Source organism: Polypterus senegalus, chromosome 5 (assembly GCF_016835505.1).
Source record: "Polypterus senegalus isolate Bchr_013 chromosome 5, ASM1683550v1, whole genome shotgun sequence".
In the NCBI taxonomy this organism is placed as follows: domain Eukaryota; kingdom Metazoa; phylum Chordata; class Cladistia; order Polypteriformes; family Polypteridae; genus Polypterus; species Polypterus senegalus.
In genome coordinates, this window is record NC_053158.1 from 144,141,308 (window position 1) to 144,158,961 (window position 17,654).

Below are 17,654 nucleotides of genomic sequence, written 5' to 3' on the forward strand. Positions count from 1 at the left end.
AATCCTAAAGGTTCCGGGGACATCTTCTATGAACTCTGATCTTCAGTTCTTTCCATATATTTTCAATTGGATTCAAATCGGTGATGGACTGGGCCATTGCTCTGAAACCAATTAAGAGTTTCATTGGATGTCTGATTGGGATCATTGTCTTGCTAAAATGTCCATTCTCGTTTCATCTTTAGCATCCTGGTAGATGGCACCAGATTCTTATCAAGAATATCCCGGTACATTTCTCCATTCATCCTTCCTTAAATTAAATGAAGTCTGCTAGTACCATATACTGAAAAAGAAAACCACACCATGGTGTTCCTACCTCCAAACTGTTGGTATGGTGATTTTGGAGTGATATGCAGTGCCATTTCTTCTCCAAACATGGTGTGTGCAATGACATCCAAAGAATTTAATTCAGTCTCATCTGACCAGACTATGTTCTCCCAATATTTCATTGGCTTGTCCAAATGTTGTGCAGCAAACTTTAAACAAGCTTCAACATGCTTTTTCTTAAGTAGTGTTGTCTTATTCAGTGAGCGTGCATAGGGGCTATGGTGGTTGAGTGCAGTACTTAATTGTTTTCTTTGAAGTAACTGTACCTGCTAATTCCAGGTCTTTCTGAAGCTCTTTGTGAGTGGTCTTTGGCCCTTGGACAATTCTGATTATTCTTTTGACTCCTCTGTCAGAAATCTTGCAAGGAGCACCTGGTCATGGCCGGTTTATGGTGAAACGATGTTCTTTCCACATCCAGATTATGGCCCCAACAGTGCTCACTGTGGAACATTCAGAAGTTTAGAAATACGTCTGAAACCAGTTCCATCAGTGTGTTTTGCAACAATAAGGTTGCAAAGGTCATGAGAGTCTCCTTTGCTTTTACCCATCATGAGATCCTTCATGTGAGACACCTTGGTAATGAGAAATCTTTTTATAGGCCATCAATTAGGACTAAACCACATGATATTAATATTGCATTGATAGGGGGGCATGATTGCTTTCTAAATACTGACAGATTTCAGCTGGGTTCTTGGCTTTCCGTGCCTTTTTGCACCTCCTTTTCTTCATGGTGTTCAATATTTTTTCCCCTCTGTGATTCCACTTTATTACATAGAATTTATGGACTTATTTGTTTTGATTTCTTTGTATTTGTGGATTAATTGAGTTGTTACCGACATCTGGTGTAAATTTCATGTCACTAGCCCCATTGGAAATATATTTACGGTGGAAAAACATTGATGCGTTCAATACTTATTTTCCCTGCTTAAGGTACTTCAGGATAGGTAATTTTTTTGATTATCTGCATTATCAAAAATATTCCAAATAAGAAACATTTCTTCATTAAACATAGTGTCACAATTAACTTAGTCAAGACAAACATTTATGATTATAATCTTTATATTGAAATTTCAGAGGCAGTACAATACAATTATGTGTTACAATTTTATCACATTATCAATTGCTGTATGTTTTTAGATATTACTTTTATTTGCCCCTCTCATAAGAAGTTAAAAAAATAGAAGAACAGAGATTTCTTGAAGAATCATTTTCATATTTTTTGAATAGCTGGGTGGATGCCAGTGGAGTCATTTTTTATTATTTGACATAAATTATGTCACTAATTCATTAAATGCAAGTACATTAGTCTAAACATTAAGTAAGACTGCAGGTGGCAGTATGTGGACGGTGGTTTGAGGAAACTGCAGGGGAAAAAAATACTCATCTAGAACGTCTGAGTTGTGGACAAAAATGAAAGCATGCTTGCAAAAGAGACTAGTGCCTGGCTGCATCTTTGACAAGGTGAATCAAATCCTAAATGTCTTTTTGAACGTTTTTAGATATGTGTTTGTATTATTTAATTTTAAGGAGTTAATCCGTGATAAGTATTTTCTGTGGTGGCTTGGTTTTGAATTATACCAACAATGGTGAATTAAATATTTTCTTGCCATTATTAGGTTAAAGTTTTAGTCCTCGAAGTTGCATTTTTGACATTTATTTGATTTTTGGGTTACTGTTTTAACGGCTCTGTAATGGGTAAAGGGTGCAGTTTTTGAAAATGAGATGTATTCTAAGAAGCACATTCTCTTGTGGCAAATTGTGTCAGATATTTTAATACAGAGGGATATATGTAACATGCATTTAAGTATGTAGTTGATGAAAGTGATATTAGGTCAAAATGTTTCCATTGCTGATGCAGATTCTCTTTTAGTTTGGAATCCTTACAGTTTTTCTGTAAATTTGGCATTGTGTGTATAATAAACAGAGCTTACATCAGACCATGCTGACAGCAAGGAATAGTATTTATACTTGCAGGTACAGGCTGGAAATTGGGGAGAAAGAATGCTACATGCTCGCTTATTTGGGCTGTTATGGATGTGGGTCTGTGAAAGCGCATTCCCAATAAATGTGAAAAGTGGCCACCTTTGGCCACAATACATATGGAAAAGTCGACATGGACAGAGGCATCAAGCCAACCCTGTACCAATCTATCTATCTACAGTATACAGCTTGTTTACTTCATTTGACCAAGTGTGTTTTGTTATAAGTTAAATATTATTTAAGTTGTTCACTTGATTCAATTTCATGTTCATTTTACTCAATATTTATTTGTGTACATGAGAAATATATACTGTAAGCTAATGTATGTGATTATATATTATCATACAGTACAATTGCTTGCATTCTAGTATATTATACAATACAATACAATTTATTTTTGTATAGCCCAAAATCACACAAGAAGTGCCGCAATGGACTTTAACAGACCCTGCCTCTTGACAGCCCCCCAGCCTTGACTCTTTAAGAAGTCAAGGAAAAACTCCCAAAAAAAAACCTTGTAGGGAAAGAAACCTTGGGAAAGGCAGTTCAAAGAGAGACCCCCTTTCCAGGTAGGTTGGGCGTGCAGTGGGTGTCAAAAGAAGGGGGTCAATACAATACACAGAACAGAACAAATCCTCAATACAGTATAAAATAAAAATTTTAAAAGCACGTAGCAGAATTTAACAGTAGATGATATCCCATAATATGATTTGGATATGTTTAGATTCTTGGAGACCTCATCCATCAAGCTGCCTCCCCCATTTGGCCATTCTACGGCTGAAACAGCGCTGGACCAGCCAATCTGATGAAATGACCCCTCTTTCCCACGATTCCTGCGATCCTCCATCAGGGATGACTTTACCTTAGGCAGGCAAAACAACTTGGCAGGTGGGCCATGGCACCAGGTGCCATATTTGTGTATAGAGAAGAGAAACAGAATAAGTGAGGGTTAGTATCCAATTATAACTATCATGTTTCTTATGTTTTAGTGCTAATGACTGACAACAGAGATGCACTCTGTACAGTTAATCAGCAGCTCTAGTCAGGATATGCTAAACTGATGTAGTGAGTCTTCAGCCAGGATTTAAAAGCTGAGACCAAAGGGGCATCTCTTATAGCAGCAGGCAGACCATTCCACAGTTTAGGGGCCCTGTAACTAAAAGCTCGACCTCCCACTGTTATTTTATTAATCCTTGGAATCATAAGCAGACCGGCATCTTGAGATCTTAATGTGTGCTCTGGTTTGTAAGTCATGATAAGTTCAGACAAGTAAGCCGGACCTTGGCCATTTAATGCTTTATATGTTAAAAAGAGGATTTTGAAATCTGCCCTAAACTTAACTGGGAGCCAGTGTAAGGATTTAAGAACTGGAGTTACCGTAGGTACTCGCATATTAGTCGATCTCGCAGATAAGTTGAGTGTATTTTTAAGCTGAAAATTACGAAATTTGTTATGACACGCATATAAGTCAAGGATAAAAGTTGGGTTTTTTCATGGCCCATTGTCTTAATATGTACGGTCTTCTCACCAATACCGGCTACAGTTCGATTCCCCGGCATATCAAATGTCATTGGCGTTTTATCCATGTTACCAATGTTACTGAGATCAAAGTCATGCCTTTGTCTTTACTTGATAATAAATTTATGAAAGGAACTGACCTTTTCTTCTATATCTTTCGGCAGCGAATGAACACTCGCTGGCAGCTGTGTGGTAGCCTGGTTGCTAGGCCGGGTTTTTAAAGGATTGCTTTTCTATTTTATTGATTTTTAAACCTCCATATTTGCTTTATGGATTATTTATTTAATAAAGAGTTCTTTTGAATCACTGATTTTGATTGACTGTTTTAAATAAAAGCACTGTGCCATTACCCAAATTCAATGGAAAATTGTGTTGCCTTGCGGATAAGTCGACCCTGTTTTTTTTTTAATGAATTTTAAGGCATAAATTTTTCGACTTATACGCGAGTATCTACGGTATGTCTTCGTATTTTCTTGTTCTTGTAATAATTCTTGCAGCCGTATTTTGGATTAACTGGAGGCTGAATAAAGAATAGTTTGAACATCCAGTGAACACCGCATTGCAGTAGTCAATCCTACTAGAAATAAATGCATTAATTAATTTCTCAGAATCCTGTTTATTTTGAAAGCGCCTTAATTTCCTAACATTTTTAAGATGGAAGAAACTTGATTTGGACAACTTTGTAGTATGCGCTTTAAATGACATGCTAGAGTCGAAGAGAACTCCGAGATTGCGGGCTGATTTAATGAAATTAATGGTGATTCCAACTGAGTTAAATGATGACAAAATATTGTTGTGATCAGTGTCTTTCCCTCGACAACAAATAAAAACATCTCTGTTTTATCAATTTTTAAAGACAAGTAGTTGTCATCCATGCACTCGTTTAACTCACTCACACAACTAATTAAAGACAACATCAGAGAAACTTCATTTGATCTAAATGAAAGGTATAACTGGGTGTCATCTGCATACGAGTGAAAAGTAACATGTTTCCTAATGAGAGATCCCAGTGGAAGCATGTAAAGTGAAAACAGTAAAGGTCCCAGTACTGAGCCCTGTTGGACACCATATTGATCTTCTGTGTATAATGATAGGGTACTGTCAGCACATTTCTGTACATATTGGAATTGATTTGATAAATAAGACCTAAACCAAGCGAGTACGGTGCCTGTAAGCCCAACATAACTATCTAGCCTGTGCATAAAAATAGAATGGTCAATGGTGTCAAATACTGCACTTAAGTCCAACAACATTATCCTCCACTGAGTAATTTTCTGCAATATCACTAAACTGTAATTTACATGGAAGTACTGCATGAACTAATCCTTACTGATATTTAAACATATACATCATCTATGGAAAAAATATGGTCTTATTTAATTTTTATGTTGTCATTTTTTATTGTGTGTCAGCTGCTATTTTTAAAGATTTATAGCTGCAGTGATGTGCCCATAGCACTGGTAAAAATGTGTTATTTCAGGTAAATTAAATAAAAAGTGTACTCAGTATGGAAAAATTCTACATGATGTGATTTTAATGATAATAAATTTAAATGGATTGAACTGGAAGTGTTGCTGTGTTATGCTGTGTACTTGGTTTGAGTATGATTTTCAAAAGGTTTCAAATGTCTTTTTTCTATTTCTATCAAATAAAACAAATTCTAATATTTATTTATTTTGCTTTCTGAAATTGATTTGAATATATAATGTAAAAAGTTGCAATCACTGCCTTGCCTTGCACATCAGCTATGGAATGTTTTCAGCTCATGTACAGGGAAACTGTAGATGATATTTTCACAGTTAATACATAGCATTGTATTTAATAACATTAAACAAAATAAGTTTCTGTGCCTTTTAACTTTAAATATTTATTGAAACTGAGGACTTTTGGAGAAAGATTTGCAAGAATACAGAAATGGGTGTGCATTGATACAGACTGTTACAATGTGTGCATTTTATAAGTTAAAATATTTTTGTCAGTTATTTGCTACTGATTAAGCATTCATTATTTTGATTATTCCTGTTTTTCTCTTATTATGATAAGCTTGCAAGCAACAAAATATGTTGACATTCCTCTAAAATGCCTTTACATTTAATTATTTCCTTTAGATTTTTCAACAAGAGAGAGCCCAAGATCAAGTGTCTGAGCTTTGTATCGGAATTATGAAGGTACAGTGACTTTAGTGGCTATCTTTAAACCTATTATAAATACAAAGATGAATATATATGTATGCCATCATTTTCTGAATCTGCTTTAACAAGTATTGAATGGCACCGAGCTTGGGTCTTGCAGCAACAGGCAAAAAACAGGAACTAGCAGTAGAAAAGATGTCAGTGTATCACAGGGCACACACACTTATAAACTCAGTTACACCTGGCTAATTTCAAGTTATAAATTAACTTTACCCTTTTTTTAAGTAAAATTTAAAATTATAAAGGTTGATAGTCCATTTTCTTGGTGTTTTATTGCAAAATTCGATGACATACACTTGCCAAAGCGTAATTTTTAAGTTTTTACAATTTTAATTAAAGGTATCTCACAACATTTATACTCATTTTTTGTGATAACGTTTATGGTGGTAACAGAATGAGTTGATCAGATCCAGCATCTCAGATCCCAACAACAGCCTTCATCATTTTCTAGTAAATCCATGCCACTCAAGAGGCCAACTAAGAAATATTCTCCTCTCTAGCATGTCTTAGCTCTTTTTCTAGTAGTAGTCTGTGCCTAGTACACCTTTCATTGAAAGAAACAGGAGGCATCAACCTCTCTTGATCAAGATGGGCAATATTTTTCCCTTAGATACTCTCAGATAGATGATATCATTGTAAGCTGATCAAACAGGAGCCCAATTTTATCCACTTAAACCTAGAACTTTAATCTTTTGGTTGCTACCCAAAGCACATTACAATAGATATGATGTTGATTAAGAATTTATGAAAAATGTGTACAGGAATATAGTTTCTGTTCTGATACCTCCATCCAGTGCATTGTCCTCAGAACTACAGCTCATGCACCTGCACCAAAGTGTGATCAATCTCCTAATTGCCTCAACCACTACTAATATACAAGAGACCAGGTGAACTAAACTCCCCAGCTTGCGTCACGTTTCAACCTTATTTTCAGAGAGCATAACAAACTACAAAAGAGGATTTTTGTATTGTGAGATTCGAAGGTGATGATTTATATCCAAATTTTTTTGCCTCAGCTGTAAAATAGTGTGTGTCAGATATCATTTAGATGTTGCTAAAAGGATGCCAATATGCTGAAATAGCCATGATTCATCCCTGACATTTGCCATGGCACTGAAATAGTTATTATAAAGCTAATGTCACATTATGCAGCTTTTTTTCGTTTGGTATTTCAGACTTGCTGACTGGTCCATATCAGTTTACACAAATGGAAATTGTTCAGCATATCACATTTACCAACTGCTTGCTGACCTTCGAGCACAGTCTTATTCACCCCATTTTTGGCAGCCAATAACGAGCTGCCACATAGAGAACATGCTGTACAAATTGTAAACAGCTGCAGTGTTTACCCATTTTTCCTTGTTCTGTTCTGTTGTGGTTTGTTAAACAGGAGACACCAGACAGATAGGTTTCTCATATAGTGATGAGATCTCAACCCCTTGTGTTCCTTATTCGTCATCACTGCATTAAATGCATTGTACTTCTGGATTAGCATCCTTTGGTTTTGAGCTCACATACACACAAATCTGCCCTTATGAATAAAGATCAAATTAAACAGGTTTGATTTAGTCAGAGTTAGTTGTGGACTAGTTGTGGAGTGAGTTGTGGGACATGTTCCATTACACGACAGACATTCACGGGACTGCACCCCTGAATACCTCCAACTTGATATTGTTGGAAAAGTCGTTGAGTGTGACGTGGCCTTAAGTGTATAGTATATTTAGTTGTTTAAGCTGCATTCAAAAATGTTGTCTTTGCAAGCTTGTATTATATATTTCTTATTTGAGTGCTTAGATAACCCATGTTTCTTTTAATGTTATAATTTTTACATTTCATAATTATAAAAAAAAAATCTTCTTGCTTTTGGTTTCTTACACAGGTGTTTGTAAATTGCATGGAACAGTTAAGCAGTAGACCTGATGGTGACATTGACACATCACGGTACGTATTTTTTAAAGACACTAAAATTGTCTTAATACAATACATTTATTTTTTACTGATCATTTATTTTTTTAACCTTGAGCTTTGGGTTTAAATCAAAGTCGTCATCGACTTTTTGTTTTAAAGGTAAACAAAAATATGTAGGCCTTAAAAGAGGCATTCGGACTCTATTCTAGTTACCCAAAATGAGTATAAAGAATTATCTGGATAAAGTGAAACATACCCAATGGATGACCGCAACCTGCTTTCAGACACCAGAAATTGAGAAACATAGGCATGTAGCACAAGCCTATGTTGTGACAGTCACATTCCTGTAAGAGACCCACTTTGGTGACATGGGAAATAAACAAAGAGGTAGAAAGAGTAGATATATAGAAATCTGCAAGGATTGCATCTCAGAGTATTGTTGAAATTAAAGGAAGTTAAAGAAAAAGAATGGATCTGTTTATATGAAACCAGATGAACATGCATAAAAATGTAATGGAACTGATGGAAGTTCTATGCATTTTTTTTCCTGGCAGGACAATAATGGTGGCAATGCCGTAGTAGGGTGTGGTTGAAAAATGGCAAAATAACTAGGTTCAGGTAAAAAAGATGCAATAAAGGCAAATAGGCAAGAGGTTTCAATTTTATATAGGTGCAGAATAAAAATAAATGTGAATGTGTATTATAATTACAAAAATTTGATGTGCATTGCATAAAATGTTAAAGTGAACATTTTGATTGATAGTAATGTGTTTAAGTACTTCTGGAAAAATATAAAACTGAAGCTGAATAATTAGAAGTATGAAAATAACAATTATCTTCTGAGAAAATAGATGACGGTTACTGTAGGTCCTAGACAAATGAAGTGGAGAATGCAGCTGGATTGGCGTGAAAAACGTCAAAACACCCTGGATGGTCATGGGATTGACATCATTCTGCTCAAAATAACCATAATGGCAAATTATCTGATTTGTAGAAGAAATTCCTGTTAAGTATTTAATTAGTACATCATGCTACTTGCGATGCAAGCCTGTATCTTTTTTATATGCAAGTAAGATAAACATCACAACACCCGATCAAGTCAAAATTTTGAGTTTCTTCAAAAAAAAATTCCAAAAATGTGTCATTTAATGTGAACTACAGTATAAACACACAGACCTATAGTTCTCAAAGCGCCTCTCACAAAGCACATCACCCCAAGCCACTCCATTGAGGTTGCTGCAGTGTCCTTCACTGGAAGCTAATGTTGTCACAACTCTTTTTTTTTTTTAACAAAGATGCTGTTTTTTCTTTTATTTATTTATTTATAATCCTGGTGCTTGGGCAGCCAGTCTTTTCTGGGAACAAAGTTGTGAAGGAAGCACGCACCTCCAGTTCTTCGATTTTTGCATGATGTGTGAATGACTTGCATTTATGATACTTATATTGTGTGGTTGACCTTGGTATGTGTGCTTTGTTCTGTCATCACAGTGTAAAACGTTTGGTTATTGGTCGACCACTGCAATGTGCTTTACTGTCAGCACCGCGTGATTGCACAGAGGTTGTTGTGCTGCAAACAATCAGTTGGCTCATCCAATGTGCTTCACTCTCAGTGCAGCTTGCATCACCACTTGCTGTGTCTATGTCTGTACAGTCATTGATTTCCGGTTAGCGAAGGTGTGCCTCCACACCTGCTTACCATGAGAAGGACTCAAAGCCAAATTTCATAGCCAAGGTATACCAAATGACTAATTGATGGGTTGTGTTGCAGGTGTCACAACCTAAGCTCTGGATTGAGACAAAGATCAAGCTTCAAGACTGAGTGGCTCATGAGTTTTTGTGTGACAGATGGACATTCCTTGCCATTTTTTATCTATCTATAGATAAAGAATATATAGATATCTATAGATATAGATACATTTATAGATAGATGCAAGCAGAAAAAAACAAAGGTATAAGAAAAGCATACATGATGTACTCTGTCTTGTTAATGTTTTGTTCCCCCTCTCAGTGCATGACATTTTAGTCTAGTGGCCCCCCATGGAAATTGTAGCATGCTTTAGTATATGATAGTGAGGATGTTGGGGACTACCCACAGAGGTGTATGTTACCCTTGGAGATCAGAGCGCATTTATTTTAGTATATGATATAGAGGTGTACCATCCTGACAAATTTCAGCTTTTTAACTAAATGGAAAATAGTATTTTGGTTGATGAGTCAGTGTGTTTACGTGCACTTTAATAACCCAGTTATTCACAGAAATCTGATTTCTAAAATGCCATGTATACCCTTTTTCCAGTTAGAGAAATCAGGTTAATTTAGTCTGGGAAACCTGGTTAGCAGAGGTTGATTTGTCCATGAATACCCTAAATTATGTGACCATGTAAACTTGAACTGGGTTGCTGTTTAGGATTTTGTAGGCTGCGCATGTCCATTGCACTCGGTCAGCTTGCACATATATTAGATTTGACCACGCTTTCGGGGCCACAGGTAGAAGCTTCCACAAAATAACAGCAAATGTTCAGGTGATTGTATTATTCCTTCTTTGACCACGCTTTCAACAGCCACAGGTAGAAGCATCCACAAAATAATGGCAAATGTTCAAGTGATTGTATTATTCCTTCTTCTAACTCAGTATTTCAGAAATCACTAAATGTGTGTTTTTGAGCTGAATCTTACAGTGCTAAACTTAGCAAATCAATCTCGAGAGCAGTATAGTAAAACACATATTATATAGTCCGATTACTTTTTGAAATAACAAGTAACCTAAAGCAATACTTACTGAAAATTAAATACCTGCATTATTATTATTCCAGCAGCACTGGGTGTAAAGCAAGAAGTGCATGTGCCAGGTCCTTTGAAACGCTTAATCACACAGCCAAGCAGAGAAGATTGTGCTGCATGCATCCCAGTAATAGAAACCTGTAAATAAAACATTAATTTGAATGAACATTTTTATAAAACACAAGAAATTTGTATGTTTAGTTTCAGATTTGGCCAATGATGATGTTTTAACTTTTTTTCTCTCTCTCTCTCTTCTTCACACTGCTTAATGACATTGGGGCATTTTGACAAAGGAAAACTCCAGAAGATTACCTGCCAATGTAAACACAGATTTTTAAGAAACTAGGTTTCTTCCTTACACAGTGGCTAACAGAATTGTTAAGCTTTTAAATGTAACTCACCAGGAATTTTCATTAATAAAACATGAATATAATAACCTTTTACTCTCACAATATTATTGTTCAAAAAGATTTCTTCATTCTGCTTTTCCTTTTGAAAAATGATATTTTGTGAATGGCATTTTGGTAAGATTGTGGTTAGTGTTCCTTCCAGAAAACACTAGATTAATGTGTTTAATTCATTGCCTGCACTATGGTTTTTTTCCCATTTTCTAAAGAATTTTGTGCAAGTTTAAATTGCTGTTTCTTGTCTTGAGCCTGGTTCTGTAAGGTGTGCTTCTCCACTCTGCTACTCTAGAATTAGGTTAAGTACAGAGGATACATATTTGCTTTATGAACTTTGGACACTTTAATTTTCTTACATACTGTATGGCAAACATTTCAGATAATTTATATGCTGCATATTATTATCATCACCTTTAAGCAATTGCATAATGAATTTATATTTTCATCTCCAGGGTTTCAGTTGACCTCACTTCTCCTGACCTTTCTTATGGTATTCATGAAGATATTGGTCCCACTCTTGTAAGTATGACAGTATAATTGTATTGGTTTATTTTTTTTTTTTTTTACTTAAAAGCAGTTTTTATAGTTTCTGTTGTTTTTGTACATTATTGATTTAAAAGAATTATGGATTCAGTACAGTGATATACATTTATTCAGAAAAAAAGTATTCACAAAGTTTTGGTTGTATTGCAAATATTTATCTTGAATTATTTTGCAGAATATAAGTTCTTAAGTCTTAATTCAAATAATAAATAAAATATTTGTATTCTTAGTAATGATTCTAGGTAAGATAGTATTGTGCCACTTATTTTCATATATAATTAGGCCACTCTTGATACGAAAGTGCTTGCTATATGCTGTATTACAGTCAATTGATTATTGTTATATGATTTCTGGCAAATCTAAGTAAAGAATGTTGTTTTCAATTAATTATGTTGCTAATCAGTGTAAACTTACACACTTTCTACATTGTGTTCCATCTGGATGGGTGTATATAGATAGGCATCACAATCAAACATATATTGAAATACTTAAACTAAATTTCAGTTCTCTTCTGGAACAATAAGGCAGCTGTCTCTTCCTGATTTGTTAATGCAGAATAGAAATGCCATGGTCAAAATTAATATTTTTTGAAAGTTAAAGTTAAAGTTTAACACATCCAGTTGTGCAAATTTATATCTGTAGTCAGTAATCTTATCTTTTAGGTATAATAAGAAACAAGGATACAGTAACCGAGGCCCTTAAAATGTAAGCATTTGTGCTTTGGTATTTTATACATAAGTCTATGCCTTTTGGCTTTTTCGGTCTTCGTAAACTTATGTATCTCTTTGAAGTTATTCAAGATAAAAAAATCCATTGCACCTTCATCAATAACTTTTTAAACTTTGCTGCAAAGTGTGAACTATATCTCCTGCCATTACTTAACTAGTAGACTCACACATATTGTTAATGCTTTAACATCCCATTAATTTATATTCCAATAATAAGTCATCAGCTACAGTATATTATGTTTATGCCAATATTATTAAAGACTGAAAACACTGGCTACAAGGTCAGCAAGCCATCCTTTTAGCATTATTTGGATTGCCAGGGACACAAATGATTGTTACCATTCATACATTTCTTGTCCAGCTACTCTTGACTTCCTTTTTTTTTTTTATTTCTTGTTAACTTTGAGAGGTGGTTTTACTGTAGAGACCACATCATTATTTCTCTTCCTTTTTACCTCTCATACAACACTTGACCTTTGCACTAGACCTTTTTTGAATACTCAGTGGCTAGAAACAACACAACATTTCTATCAGAATTTTAAGACCAGTACCAAAATGCAAAGTCTGTGATGAGCTATCAAGGAGCCACAAAAGGAAGCTATATCAGTGTTGTTTTCAATTAGAAGGATGAATTACTTGAAATGTTTCTGCCTGAATACTTAGCTTATCGTTTCAGTTTCATGATAACTACTTAGACATAAGGCAGCATTGTTTACCATTTCTTTTTCAGAATTGTCATTTACTTTATTTAATACAAACTTTTTATATCCCCAGCTTGAGATATACCCCAAATGTCCACCTAACAGACTGCCTCACAATCTCTTTGTTTTGAGATGGAGCAGATGTTGATATACCAGAACTAAATAGAGTTCTGAAAAGTTCCTTTTAAAGGTTCAGTGTAATCATTTTGAAGTAACAGGATAGAACAGTACGTCATGTCGTGGTGTGTGATGCTCCGTTTCTACAGTATATTGTTACTAATTCACTGTTAAAAAGGCACTGGCTTTATCAACTAATTTCTTCAGGTTCCGTTCTTTTCTACTTTCACTGAGGCCCTCCAGGGACAGCACATCAATATTTCTTCTTACCAATATCCTAGGACCTCATTTATAAAACTGCATGATTTCTAGTGTGAAATACACATACACCAAAAAAATGCGATTTATAAAATCTGGCGTAAGCACATTTCGACTTAATCTACCCTTTATGAATCACAGTCATTTTGTAAATGGGCGTTCGTAAACATGCCTCAAATGTTGCCCGGTTGCCATCCTGAAACAACCATATATGGACCATGCTAATAAACCTCATACAGATGCAGCAACGATGCTGCAGACTGTCATTGACTGGTAGACCAACATCCCACATGACTCCAGTATTTCAAGATAGAAGTTCTCCTCTCTAAGTTAGGGACACGCAAAGAACCTTTATTTGGTGGCCTAAGTTCAGGTGTCAGCAACAAACACAAATATGCTAAATGGCATCATGTTATTGCTTCCATGAATGTTAATAATAATAATACATTTTATTTATAGGCGCCTTTCAAACACTCAAGGACACCGTACACTTTACACAACACCCAACACACAATACAGTACAGTGTTTACATAGAGAAGGCAAGTTTAAAAAGATGAGTTTTAACTGAAGACTTAAACAGAGAGAATGAATTAATGTTTCTAATCTCAGGAGGCAGTGCATTCCAAAGTCGGGGGGCAGAACGACTGAAAGCTCTGTTCCCCATTGTGGAAAGACGAGCAGAAGGAACAGTCAATTTAATTGAGGAGGATGATCTAAGAGTACGAGAAGGGGTGACGATGTGGAGAAGGTTAGACAGGTATGGGGGGGCTAAATCATGAATAGCTTTAAAGGTTAGCAGAAGGATTTTAAACTCAATGCGGAACTTGACAGGGAGCCAGTGAAGTTGATGCAGAACAGGAGTGATGTGGTGAGTAGAAGGAGATCTCGTGATAATACGGGCGGCTGAGTTCTGGACTAGTTGAAGTTTGTGAAGAGTTTTTTGAGGGAGACCAAAAAGAAGAGAGTTACAATAGTCAAGGCGAGAGGTGACAAGGCTATGAACAAGAACAGCAGCAGAGTGAGGGGTGAGAGAGGGGCGGAGACGGTTGATATTACGTAGGTGGAAGTAGGCAGATCGTGTAATAGTATTGATGTGTGAAAGAAAGGAGAGGTTATTATCCAAGATGACACCAAGACTTTTGGCCTGAGAGGAGGGGGATAGAGTACAGTTATCAATTTTAATAGGGAAGTTATGGGATTTGGATAATGTGGATTTTGTACCAATAAGAAGGATCTCTGTTTTATCACTGTTGAGTTTAAGAAAATTAAATGTAAACCAGTTTTTGATTTCGCCAGACAGTCAGTAAGGGTGGTAGGTGGGAGGGTGATTGTGGGTGAAGTTGAAAAATAAAGCTGGGTGTCATCTGCATAACAGTGGAAATGGATATTATATTTCCTGAAAATATTGCCCAGAGGAAGGAGATAGATGGTGAACAGAAGGGGGCCCAGGACAGAGCCTTGAGGCACTCCTGAGGTAACGGATACAGAGTGAGATGAAAATGATTTGAGCTGTATGAATTGGGAGCGGCCAGAAAGGTAGGATGTGAACCAGTTATAGACATTGTGGGTGACACCAATGGAAGATAGTCTATTGAGAAGAGTGGAATGAGAAATGGAGTCAAAAGCCGCACTCAAATCAAGTAGTATGAGGATAGAGAGTAAGCCGGAGTCTGCTGCCATGAGAAGATCGTTAGTTATTTTGATTAATGCAGTTTCTGTACTATGGAGTGGGCGGAAACCAGACTGGAATTGTTCATACAGGTTATTCAGGGATAAGTGAGAGTGGAGCTGTTTGGCTACCACTTTTCTAGGATTTTGGATAAGAAAGGTAGGTTAGAGATCGGCCGCAGGTTGTTAAAATTAGATGGATCGGCCGATTTTTTAAAATTGGGGTTACTACAGCAGTTTTGAATGAAGCAGGAACAATTCCAGTTGAAAGAGAAGAATGGATAATAGCAGATATAATATGGAGCAGAGATGGAAGGCAGGCTTTGACAAGTGATGTAGGTAAGGGGTCAAGCAGACAGGTGGATGACTTAGAATGAAGGATTATATCTGATATTTCTAAGGTGGAGGGAAGTTGAAAGAAAGAAAAAGGGTGAGTAGATGGGAAGAATTCAGAAGGAGTAGTGTGAGCGGATTGCAAAGCAAGATAGTGGTGGATACTCTCGATTTTGTTCATAAAAAATGACATCAGAGAATTACAAAAGGCATAAGAGTAGAGATATGATGGCCACAAATCAGGGGGTTGGGTGACACGTTTGAGGAGTGAGAACAATGATTTAGTGTTGCCTTCATTCATGCTGATTATATTAGAATAGTAGGCAGATTTAGTTTGATTAATACAATCCTTATAATGTGAAAGATGGTGGAAATACATATCTTTGTGAACCGCGAGCCCAGTTTTTAATAAAGTCGCTCTAATTGCCGGCCTTTCGCTTTCATGAGACGAAGTTCCGGCGTAAACAAGGGGGCAGAGAGGGAAAATGAAACAGACTTTGTTTTAAAAGGGCAAGAGAATCCAGAATATGATGAAGGCTGGTGTTATAATGCAAAATCAACTCATCAGCGGTAGTTAAATTAGGAGTGGCAATATGTGATTCAATACTGGATCGAACAGAGTCCAAATTAATGTTCTTGATATTGCGAAAAGTTATTGTGGGGTAGCCGGGATAGATATAGAGAGTTGAAGATTAAAAGAGAGGAGAGAGTGGTCAGAGAAAGGCAGTTCATCAGTTGTATGATCGAGAGAAGAGACACCAGAGCAACAAATTAAGTCCAAAATGTGTCCTTTTGAATGAGTGGGGACCTTGGTGAACTGTTTGAGCCCAAAGTTCTCCAGGCAGGACATAAAGTCTCTAGTAAGAGGGTTATTTACATTGTCCATATGAATATTGAAGTCACCCAGCAAAATAATATTAGGGGAGACAATGACAAGCTGAGCAAGGAAAGCAGCAAAGTCATTTAAAAAGTCACTATTCGGTTTAGGTGGACGATAAACAGCAGCGATGACGGTAAGCGAAGATCCAGGTAACTTGCATACTGTACATTCAAACTAGTTGAAAGCAGGGACAGACATCGGCAAAACGTTCCACTTCTCGCGGTATAACATCGCGAGACCTCCTCCGCGGCTAGTGCCACGAGGTTGACAGATGTAAACAAATCCCGGCGGAGTGGATTCATTGAGTTCAGAAAAGTCATTAGGTTTTTGCCAAGTCTCAACTAAGCAGAGGAAATCAAACTTACGATCAACGAGGAGATCCTGAACAAGAGACCCCTTGTTCGTAAGTGAGCGAATGTTCAGTAGTCCGAAGTTGAAGGTGGTAGTCCCATGGGTAGTAGAGGTGTTAGCCGACCTAGTTAGGCTGGCAAGCACACTATGGTCGACAGCCCGATCAGCGTGGCGAGGAGGACGGCGAGAGTTGGACCAGAAAGACTTTATTGCAGACGAGGGATCCTGGTGGACCGTTCGTCGGGATCCACGATGAATGTATCTCCGACGTGGTTGGAAGATGATGTCCAGATGGAGATGCAGAGAAGCAGGAGGAGGCGTTGACATGGAGGGACGCAGCCGGAGAAGTTCAACAGCAGAATACTGGAGCAATCCCAACGCAAACCGATGTACAGGCAGTAGGAGAGCCCAGATGATCACAAACCAGGCAGTAGTCCACATATTTGTCGGCGTCAGGGTAAGCAGACCCAAGACGATCAAACAGAGTTGCAAACAAACAAAGTTTTACCGGTGAGCAGCGGCAGCCAAACGCGCCAGCGTCCACTCAACCGGAACCGGAAGTTTTTCAAATCACGATCAATGAGCTCCAGCCACACCATGCCTGAAGTAAAATAAATAAATTAAAAGGTCTTATCTCTAGGGATGAAATTGATCAATGGTCACCAACAGTGTGCGTGTAACAAAAAAAATACAAGTATGCTCTCTGATTTTGATCTGCAACTGGCATCTATAATTGGAGATGACCTTTTAACATTAGATTTTTGCTCCTGATTCAACCATGTGAGGTTAAAAGAATTGGCAACTACATTTTTTAAACTTGAATTACAAAACATGTATTCAAAGTAAAGATTGTGTCACACCCCATTAAAAGGAGGTGAAAGGGACTACCGTTAAGTGAGTTGATAATGAAGAGTCATAGGAGATGCAGATTTCAGTACTCAAAACAACTGAATCAACAAATCTGCCT

General features: G+C 36.8%; 1 protein-coding gene across 4 annotated transcripts in view; it reads left to right on the forward strand.

The window, feature by feature from the left end:
• Positions 1 to 17,654, forward strand: part of exoc2 (exocyst complex component 2) — a 301,075-nt gene that overhangs the window by 153,057 nt on the left and 130,364 nt on the right. For all 4 annotated transcript variants that reach the window (XM_039753430.1, XM_039753429.1, XM_039753428.1 and 1 more), the window contains 3 exons: positions 5,931 to 5,990; positions 7,894 to 7,955; positions 11,560 to 11,626. In XM_039753430.1, coding sequence (XP_039609364.1) covers positions 5,931 to 5,990; positions 7,894 to 7,955; positions 11,560 to 11,626 — 189 coding nt within the window. The remainder of the gene's footprint in view (positions 1 to 5,930; positions 5,991 to 7,893; positions 7,956 to 11,559; positions 11,627 to 17,654) is intronic.